General features: G+C 36.1%; 1 protein-coding gene across 1 annotated transcript; it reads right to left on the bottom strand.

The window, feature by feature from the left end:
* Positions 1-3,286: 3,286 nt before the first annotated feature.
* On the bottom strand, positions 3,287-4,783 carry LOC125852094 (uncharacterized; the record flags this gene model as incomplete). The annotated part of the gene is made up of 3 exons (XM_049531822.1): positions 4,628-4,783; positions 3,830-4,312; positions 3,287-3,745 (listed from the first exon to the last, which is right to left on the bottom strand). Coding segments are annotated over exons 1-3 (1,098 nt in total), but the record flags the coding sequence as incomplete, so codon positions are not given.
* Between the last annotated feature and the right edge of the window lie 6,628 nt (positions 4,784-11,411).

Here is an 11,411-nt window from a genome sequence, read left to right as displayed (position 1 = left end):
AATCATACTCCCTCTATCATTTATGTTTCCATGAATCCACTAATTACTATTCTTAGCTATATCTTTCTTGTCCTCCACGAGATTTTGTTTTTCCTTTTCCTCTACAACATTTAGTTAAGTAGTGGACACTACAATCTTTCTATTTCTTGGACAATTACCAGCATTTGGAAAAAAAAAAATCATACTCCCTCTATCCCAATTTATGTGACTTACTTTTTTTATTAAGTAACAATTTAACTATAAAATGTCTATTTTACTCTTAATGAAATGATTTACAGTCACACAAATTTGTATCATTCATTTTGGACCACAAATTTTAAAAAATTTCCTTTCTTTCTTAAACTCCGTGTCAAGTCAAACTATCTCACATAAAATGAGACGAAGGGAGTACTATTTATTAGCATCATGATCTCATAGAATAGAATAATTACTGTTTCTTCAACTTCCTATAGAATAACTTTTAAAATAGTTATCCGCACTAAGTTAGGATTAACCAAAAAGATTATTATAAGTTATAAAAAGAACACCAAACGATTTTTCTAGGTTGTTCTCTAATAGTTGTTTGTTATGAAACTTTATTATATTGTTCTATATTGTTTCAAAAAAAATAAGTTACACCATTAAGTAGCGCAATCCTCCATTCAATTAAAAATTAAGTTATTCGCCTTCCTTCCATCTCGCTCCTCACTGTCATATGTATCCGGCATCCCAGATACATGCAATCATGCTAAATACATACAAAAGGCTAAAATAATGTAGTTACTTGGAATTGAACTCAGGTACCTTTTATGACTTTGAACAATTCTACCACTTGATCACATATGCTCTTCGATAAAATACTTTTATCGTTTTAATTTATATTCTTCAACTACAATTTTGCATTTAAAAAATTGACCATATCGGGATATCCATAGAATTTTGTAAGATAACTAGTAATAAACGAGGGACCGCAATGGTTTTCTTTAAATAAGATTTAAAATTTATTTGTATTTTTGCTCGAAAAAATCGAGGACATAATCAGTTTTCTATTTTTTTTATAAAAAAAATCAATGATAATCAGTTTACCCTATCAGTTTTCTATTATACAAATTGTATAAATCCAGAATTTGTATAATCCGGTTCCTGATTATATAAATTAAAAATTAGTATATGCTTACCTTAGCTATCTGTATGTGATTTATAAAAAAAAATTCATAATAAATTACCCTGTTTGTATATTGGCAAGTGAAATATACAAACAAAGTTCTGAAAAAGTCTTTCATGTATAAATACAAAATTTACATATACTTACATTGTTTGTATATTCGCAAGTCAAATATACAAACGGGCAAGCAAAATACACAAACCGCAGCCTCCATTTGTATATACTTACCCTGTTTGTATATTTGCAAGCGAAATATACAAACTGCAGCTTCCATAGCAAATGAAACTACAGTTATGAAGTGCAATTATCAAAACTATAGCTATAGAGCCTTATTATAATATATATTATCTTTGTTATTTCTAAAATTTTCTCTTTTTAATATGTCAATTGCTCCTAACTTGGAGTTGAGAAAAAGTGGATCAACATAAACCAGACCAACTAACCAATATGCGATGGCCCTCTTGGCCTTTATGATGTACCTCTCGGCAATATGAATATGAATGACTCTCTCGGAGATTTAATAGGTGATGGCCTTCTTGGCCTTTATGATGTACCTCTCGGCAATATGAATATGAATGACTCTCTCGGAGATTTAATATGTGATGGCCTTTTTGGCCTTTATGATGTACCTCTCGGCAATATGAATATGAATGACTCTCTCGGAGATTTAATATGCGATGGCCCTCTTGGCCTTTATATAGGATGGCCCTCTCGGCAATATGAATATGAATGGCCTTCTCGGCAATTTAATATGCAATGGCCCTCTCTGCATTTTGAATATGGAATGGTCTTCTTCGCAATATAAATATGAGTGGCCTTCTCGGCAATTTGAATATGAATGGCCCTCTCAGAGATTTAATAAGCGATGGCCCTCTTGGCAATATAAATATGAGTGGCCTTCTCAGCAATTTGAATATGAATGGCACTCTTGGCAGTTTGATATGCAATGGCCCTCTCAACATTTTGAATATGCAATGGCCCTTTTGGCGGTTTGAGTATGTAATGACTATGAACGTCGTCTTATCTATCAGTGGCCGACTTTAAATCAATCATACGATTATGCTATCTCACTACCCGTCAATCTGAGTTCTCGAAAGCGACTGAACCAGCCACCCAGATGAGACTCCCGTAATAGATATTCGTTGGATATGTTCTCCTGGACTAGTTGGTTGATAAATATAGCTCATTTGATAATCATATTATACCTTGTATCCACAAAAACATATTAGTTTTGGAACACTGATCTGTGTTGAAGTTGCCTTGCTCCTGGTCTCGCTATTTCTGGAACTCTGTCTGGTAGGTCCAATGATTCGCAGTAGACAAAAGACAAGATCACATTAAAACATTTGCGAGGTATGAAGTTTTTTTTTTAAAAAAAAATATATTTTTTTCTCTCTGCCAATTAACTGTCACGACATGCACGACACGATCAAAACCCTTTGTCTCAGATTTTGATATGATAGGTAGCTTGCAGGCAACTTAAAACCCTTTAAGAACACGTCAATTTGAGGCAATTGAAGTTGACTTCAAAGGTCCGAGTATCCTTGATGGAATTTTTGAGGTCCTTCTCAAAAATTCTGTCCCAATTAGATGTTTCAAAAACAAATCTGAGGATTATCACGGGAGTCTTGAATTTGAGATCTGCTCAAAATTATTCCCGGTTGCACATTTCGATATGATATTTGACTCTTGTTAGTAGGAAATGACTCTTCTTGTAGAATTTTTGAGGTCCTCTCAAAAATTCTGTCCCAGTTTCCATGACGAGGGGAAATGAAAATCTTATTGGGAATATGATCGAACCCTTGTGGCGCCTACGTATCCCGTTGAGGCAGGAATCAGGTCAAACGTAGTTCCCATCTCGAGAAGTGACAATAGAAAATTTGATAAGGAAACGACCGAGGCCGACATAGACCGCATACGTATCTCATTTTTGAGAATTCAGGTCGAATGTAGTTCAAGTACAAGGGGAATGTATCAAAACATAATGCGACAATGATTACAAGCAAACTGCAATTACAAGGAAATAAAGAAAAGAAGTATCATCCTTCAAATGTAGTATCTGTTGACGGCATCTGAATTGATAGCTTTGCGCCACACTTTACCGTCCATCTCTGCTAGAACCAAAGCTCATCTTGATAGTACCTTGTGGACAACATACGGTCCTTGCCAGTGAGGTGCAAATTTCCATTTATATTCTTCTTGATGAGGGAAAATGCATTTCAACACCAATTGGCCTACTTCAAATGTTCGAACTCTTCCTTTTTTGTTGAAAGCGCGAGTCATTCTCTGTTGATATAACTGACCATGACAAACAACACTCATTTTTTTCTCATCAATCAATGCTAATTGCTCATATCGATCACGGACCCACTCGGCATCACTCAATTTAGCTTCCTGAATAAACCTTAAAGATGGTATCTCAACTTCAGCTGGTATCACTGCTTCTGTTCCGTATACCAATAGGTAAGGATTTGCTCTAGTTGAGGTTCGGATTGTGGTGCGGTAACCTAGCAAAACATAAGGCAAATTTTCATGCCAACATTTGTAGTTGTCAATCATCCTCTTGATGTTCTTATTAGCAGCTTCCACAACTCCATTCATCTGAGGGCGATATGCAGTTGAATTACGGTGGGTAATTTTGTATTATTCACATATCTCTTTCATCAAGTGATTATTCAGATTTACTCCATTGTTTGTGATGATAGACTCTGGAACTCCAAAACGACATATCAAATTGTTGCGAACAAAGTCGGCCACAACTTTCTTTGTCACAACTTTGTAGGAAGCAGCTTCGACCCACTTGGTGAAGTAATCAATGGCGACCAAAATGAACCTATGACCATTGGAGGCAGCAGGCTCAATCGGTCCAATAACATCCATGCCCCAGGCTGCAAATGGCCAAGGGGAACTCATCGCATTGAGCTCGTGGGGTGGTACTTTGATCAGATCTCCGTGCACCTGGTATTTATGGCATTTTTGGACAAATCGGCCACAATCATTTTCCATAGTCATCCAGAAGTATCCCGCCCTTAAGATTTTCTTTGCTAATGTAATCCCATTCATGTGCGTCCCACACACTCCAGCGTGCACTTCTTCAAACAATTTTGTGGCTTCTGCAGCATACACGCATCTCAGTAATCCCAGATCGGGTGTCCTCTTATAAAGAACCTCTTAATTCAAAAAGAAGTTATTTGCCATTCTTTGGATTATTTTCTTCTGAATACTCGTTGCTTTTTCCTAATTTTCACCAGCTTCTAAGCACTTTTTTACATCGATATACCATGGATTCTCATCCCATTCTGCTTCCAGATGTGAACAATGTGTTGGTTGTTCTTTTAAAACTATCTCAAGTAGATCGATATAACTCTTTTCTGGGTATTGTATCATGGACGATATGGTTACAAGGGCATCATCAAGCTCGTTTTGTATTCTCGGTGTGTGTCTAAACTAGGTCTTCCTAATTCTTTTGCATAATCTCTATACCAATTGTACATATGGTAAGATTTTAGGACTCTTCACCGCCCATTCCCCTTGAACTTGATGAATCAACAAGTCTGAATTACCAATTATCATTAATTCTTGAACATTCATGTTAAGAGCCATTCTAATGCCAAGAATATATGCTTCATACTCAGCCATGTTTTTAGTGCATCAAAATCTAAGCTTTGCTGTTGCTGGATAATGTTGCCCTGATTCAGATATCAACACTGCTCCAATTCCTGATCCTATAGAGTTTGCTGCTCCATCAAAGAACATTCTCCACTCAGGATATGATTCTAATATGTCTTCCCCTACAAACAATACTTCTTCGTTAGGGAAATATGTTCTAAGCGGTTCATATCCTTCATCTACTGGGTTTTCAGCAAGGTGATCGGCCAAAGCTTGCCCCTTGATTGCTTTCTGAGTCATGTACACAATATCGAACTCACTCAATAACATTTGCCATTTTGCTAGCTTTCCTGTGGGCATTGCTTTCTGAAATATATACTTGAGCGGGTCCATTCTTGAAATGAGATGTGTTGTATAAGCCGATAGATAATGTCTCAATTTCTGAGCAACCCAAGTCAAAGCACAACAAGTTCTCTGTAAAAGGGTATAACGGGCCTCATAAGATGTGAACTTCTTGCTCATATAGTATATAGCTCTCTCCTTTCTTCCGGTCTCATTATGTTGCCCCAACACACACCCGAAGGCATTGTCATAGATGGATAAATACAATAGCAATGGACTTCCAGCACGTGGTGGCACCAACACTGGTGGATTCGAAAGGTAACTCTTGATGGTGTCAAAAGCCTTCTGACATTCTTCGGTCTATTTGGTTAGCGCATCTTTTCGTAGTAACTTGAATATAGGCTCACAATCACCGTTGATTGAGCTATGAATTGACTAATGTAGTTTAGTCTCCCCAAAAAACTCATTACTTCCTTCTTAGTCTTTGGATGAGGTAAGTCTTGAATTGCCTTGATCTTGGAAGGATCAAGCTCGATACCTCTTCTGCTAACTATGAATTCGAGTAACTTCCCTGCAGGTACTCCAAATGCACATTTGGCTGGGTTTAATTTCAAATCATACATACGTAACCTGTTAAAGAACTTTTCCATGTGTGTCAGGTAATACGAACTCTCGCGGGATTTTATGATAACATGTCCTTTCTTTGTGGATCATATCATGGAAAATGGTGGTCATAACTCTCATGTAAGTGGCTCCAACATTTTTGAGGTCGAACGACATCACTCGATAATGGTAGACTCATCAAGGTGTGATGAAGGCTATTTTTTCTGCATCTTCTTCATTCATTAGAATCTGGTGGTATCTCGCAAAGCAATCCACAAATGATTGAAGCTCATGCTTAGCACAATTATCGATGAGTATGTGGATATTCGGCAAGGGGAAATTATCTTTCGAACGTGCTTTATTGAGATCCCGATAATCCATGCATATCCTGATTTTTCCATCCAATTCTACAGTATCTCTCCAGGTCTAGCATTTCGGATGGTGGGCGTTGTCGTGCATTCTGCCGAGATCACAGCACAATCATCTTCATCAAACAATCTTCCCATCCCTTCCACTAGACCATCAATCTCAGGCTCTAAAGCTTTAGCAACAAATGACTGGTACAATACTGAAATAGGCTTCGGTATATCACAATCATGTTTCTTCCTTGTTTCTACTTCAAACAATTCTTCCTCTGTTGGGGTATAACCGATACCGAATTGGAAATATTGAAGTGGTATAGGAAGAGGTTCAGATATGCCATCCATATTCTTGCCTAACCCACGCCCAGGTTCAGAACCACTTCTCAGCATAGTTATGGCTAGCATTTTATACATTTGCGGCATTGGTACCTGCAATGTCGTATCTTCAGAAGCAGTATTCATTATCTCCACCAGGTGAAAGTCAGTATTTAAAGAAGACTCTTCAATAACTGGAATGGAAAAACCAGGGTACCTACGGTCACTCCCTTCACCATGAATGACAATTTCATGGTCCTCCCAGATGAACTTCAAAAGTTGATGCAATGTGGATGGAACTGCTCCAATAGCATGAATCCATGGTCTTCCTAGCAATAAGTTGTAACTTGTAGATATACCCATCACCTGGAATTCAGTGACAAATTCTGCAGGCCCCATTTGGATACACAAGTTTACTTTCCCTATAGTCTCTTTTTGCGAACCACCAAATGCCCTTCCATTCATGCGGCTTTGATGGATTTTTCCTACATCATATTTTAGCTGAGTCAGGGTTGATAATGGGCAGATATTGAGCCCTGAGCCATTATCAATCAATACTCAAGCTACAAACTTGTCCTTGTATTTGACGGTGATATACAAGGCACGGTTGTGCATAACCCCTTCGAGTGGCAACTCTTTTTTTCGGAAAGAGATTTGATGACTCCCAATGACATGTCTTACCATGGTGGCCAGATTCTCACCACTTGTTCCCGTCGGCACATATGCTTCATCAAATACCTTCAACAATGCTTTTCGATGATACTCAGAACTCATTAATAGAGCCAAAACAGAAATTTGAGCGGGACTCTTCTCCAAATGTTTGACAATGGAATACTCCTTAGGCTGCATTCTTCGCCAAAACTCTTCAGCCTCACCCTCTGTGATCGGCCTTTTTTGGTTCTCCTTTCTTCGTATCTCCTGAGTTAGTTCTTCTAGAATGTAGCATCTTCCAGAACGTGTCATCCCTTGTGTAGTGGCCGCCTGGACAACAAACCTTTCTTCGGACTGCTCATTGCTTCTTTTCTTCACCAAAACAAATGCATGATGAGGTGTAGTTATTACAACAAACTCTGGACGGGCCTTTATGGTCAATAAGGCCACTGTTGGTATAAGTGAGTTGACAGTTGCTTCATCGATAGTCCCATTAGTAAGCCAATCTTCGTCTCTTTCAATCATGTTGATGGTAGCTCCTCCATGATTCGGTAATGGGTTCAGGTTCACATTGAGGGCAGGGGCTTGGAGAGTGATGACCCTATTATCGATCAAGTCTTGAATCTTATGTTTCAGATTGATACATCCTTTTGTATCATGTCCTGCCCCTCCAGAATGGTATGCACAACGTTGATCTGCTCGGAAGAACTTTATTGTGGGATTAACAGTCCTTGCGTCTACTGGTTGGATCAATCCTGCCGCTCTTAGATGCTCAAAGAGTTGGGTACGTGTTTCTGCCAAAACTCAACTTGGGGAGGCTTTCTTTCGAGGTTAGGACGGGGTAGATTGTTGGCATTTGGGTTGTTTTGTCCGGTATTTTGGTAGACTGGTGCATTGGCTTGGTGATTTGGTAGTGTATTTTGGTAGGTTAGTGGTTGATTTTGGTAGATGGGCGGTGATGCTTGGTAGTTCTGTTATGCATAGTAGATTGGGATTGGGATTGGAGCTTGTAGAGATGGTGGGTAAATATTTGAGATGGGGAATTGGTTGGAGTTTCCAATAGTAGAACTAGACCCAAAATACCTTTGCGGCCTTGGGCTCGGGCTAAAAGATACAGCATACACGTCCTCTTTCTTTTTCCTAGCGAATCCTGTGGACATGGATGGTGAGGATTTGTTGGCGGCCTGCAAGGCAGTGAGACTTGTAACATTTCCAGACATAAGGCCATCCTCTATGGCTTCTCCTACTCTGATCAGCTCCGAAAACTTCTGTCCCATCATGGGCAACATCCTTTCATAATACTCGGGCTCCTAAGCTCGAATAAAAGCAGAGGTTATTTCGCTTTCAGTCATCACAGGTTGTACCTTTGCAGCTTCTTTCCTCCAGCGGCACGCATATTCACGATAGTTCTCCGTGGTCTTTTTCTTGATTTTTGCCAAATAATATCTGTCAGGGGCAGCTTCGACATTAAACTGGAATCTTTCCAAAAAATCTTTGGCCAGAGCCCCCCATGTAGACCACTGACGGAGTTCTTGAGATGTGAACCATTTTAACGCCTCTCCACTGAGGCTTCGACTAAACAACCTCATATGCTTTTGTAGGTGAAACTCTTTAGAATCATTCACTAATAAGGGAGAATAAAAATTGATGAAACAGAGTGCTAACATATATATATTTAAACCCTAAACGCTAGTTATATTATGATTCTTTTAAACAATCATGCACTATTTCGGATAAATATAGAATATTAATTTGTTGGTCACATAATTTTTCCATTCTTCTACTACTTACAAAATTAATTAACTTTAACACTTACACTTAGGCCAAGTGGTATGAGTTTGAGATGACTTATTTAAAGTGTTTTTGAGTTAAAATGAATTTTAAGAAATTTTAAAGTATTTGAATAAATTTTAAAAGATGTTAATTATAAGCATCCAAATTTAAGTTATAATGATAAAAATAAATCAAAAGTCACAAGTTAGAATTCTAATTTTTAAATCAAATTATACCTCTAATCCACTAGTATATATGCACTCATAAATTATTGTAATATATATATATATATATATATATCTACATCTACTTGCTTCATCAGTGGAAGAACCATCTTGACACTAAGAATTAATCTTGCAGGGAGAGGGCCAACTATATATCTTTATCTTAGATTCATCATCCTCTCCTTTGACATTAAGCAGCACTGCACCATTTCTAATTTTTTTTTTTTCACTCGATGTCGGAGTCCGCATTGAAGTCTCAATTAAATTTGGACTCTGTACTACATGATCTATTTTGAGGGTGGCGCTCCTAACATAATTTTCTCCATACCATAGGGTTTGAACTTAAGACTTCTAGTTAAGAAAAAAAAATGCAATTTAAGAAATGGTCAAATAAAATTTCATCATATATTAAAACGGTCCTAGAGTCACAAATTGTTGTTTTGTTTTTTGTGTAGGGTAATATTCCCAACATTTTCCAAAAGAAACAAAACCCCATATAATAGAACTATTTACCCTTTATATGCATCTCTCTCAAAAAAATTCCTTTTCCTCCACTTGACACAACTTTTGCATTTACATCTTTCTCTCTTCTTCTTGAGGGAAAAAAAATGAAGCATTAGAGAATCAACACCAACAAGGATATCCTATGTTTCCTCTTGTGCTTTACTTTACGTTAAAGTGCGTAAATGGTGTCGCTGTCTCAACGACACTATCTTTGGCTCCAACAATAGTGACACTATGAAAATTCGATCCCTTTACAATTGGCAACACGATGAATATTGCAAGAGGTTTACACTAGGGTTACCATATGTACGTAAACAACCATATAATTGGTCGTGGACTTAACCTTGAGTCAGAAGAGAAACTAGAATTTAAAATTTGTGAATTCTCAACTTGCTACTCATGAATGATATTTTTATTTATATCTATTAGATACCTAATGTCGAAGTGGTCAGAATTTGTACCTAATATTGTAGCTTTGTCAATTAAGGACTACCGGTTCGAACCGTTTCAATTTCCAACGATTTCACGGAAGAATCTGTTGAAGTCCGTTAATTAAAACGGCGTTAAGTTTGTTATGACGGATGGAGAAGGAAGAGACGGGGAAAAAGTATTTTACTTATTTAAGATCAAGTACTTCAAGTTAGATTAGTTTACATTTAAAACCCCTTATTTATTCGCGATCCTAACATATTTAGTTTGCTGGTTAAAAAAAGTATAATAAGTATAGAACAATATGTATGTAAATACACAAATTATGCATGAATTATATATGATTGTTATGTATAACTGCATTTGTAATACAAATAGATGATCTTTTAAGAATTTGTTACAAAATGTATGATATCCAATGTTTTACATGTCCAGTAGTATAGGTTAAAAATATTTTCAATATATTAAACATTTTTTTTATAATAAATATATATCATAATCAAGTACTCTAAATTAAATATGGAATTTGTAGGTAATGAAGACGAAATGCAGAGGTAGGTATTATAGAACAATAAAAGGAAATTCAAATTTTAAATTAAAATATCTGTGATACTAAAATATCTTAAATAGTTTATAGTAGATGATACGCATGATCAAAGTTTTAATTTTTTTTTTTTACGAATAAGGCACGTAAGCGAAGGAATACAATAAATGAAAAAAAAATATTCGGTCCACATAAAAAAAAAAAAACTTTCAGAATCTTATCCACAAATTAAATAAAATCAAGTAGAGGATTAAATCTCTTGTAAAACTATTATCAAAAAGCAATTATATAAAGGGTCAATATATAACTAAAGTGTGCTGATTTCAAATTGATCAATTCAGAATATTAAGATTCCACAAAAAATATTTTTAAAAGTATGAAAAATCTTATTTATTAATTTACTATATTTAAAAATACCAATGTAAGGAAGTAATATTTTACCTTTTAGAAAATGATGTATACATCCTTATTTAGGAAAAAATATTGCTTTCTACATTCTGGATCCTGGCATGCGGAGGTAAATGCTTATGCATACCGAATATTTATATCAAACTAATATAACTTAGTTATTTAACACTAAGAATCTGTTTGGATGGGCTTATAAAAAGTACTCTTTCCGTCCATATATATTCGTTAAATATTTGTTAATTTGATGTCCCTTCTTATTTGTGAAAAAATAAAGAAAGGACAAATTATTTTTTCTTATTATACCCTCAATTTATTAATATTTTTGAAAAATGTAGTGAGTATATATATATTTGGGATCCTATTAATTAATAAAGATAAAATGGTAAACTCGCTAGTTACTATACCAATCAATATTTTCTTAATAGGTGTGCATAGTAAAAAGGGACGAAGTGAGCAACGTATTAAGTCAAAAGTTAAAAGTCATAAGTAGATGGTACCCTACT

Source organism: Solanum stenotomum, unplaced genomic scaffold, assembly GCF_019186545.1.
Source record: "Solanum stenotomum isolate F172 unplaced genomic scaffold, ASM1918654v1 scaffold32282, whole genome shotgun sequence".
NCBI classification, from domain to species: Eukaryota; Viridiplantae; Streptophyta; class Magnoliopsida; order Solanales; family Solanaceae; genus Solanum; species Solanum stenotomum.
The sequence above is the reverse complement of the archived record's forward strand: the minus strand, read 5'-3'. Positions and strand labels throughout refer to the sequence as shown.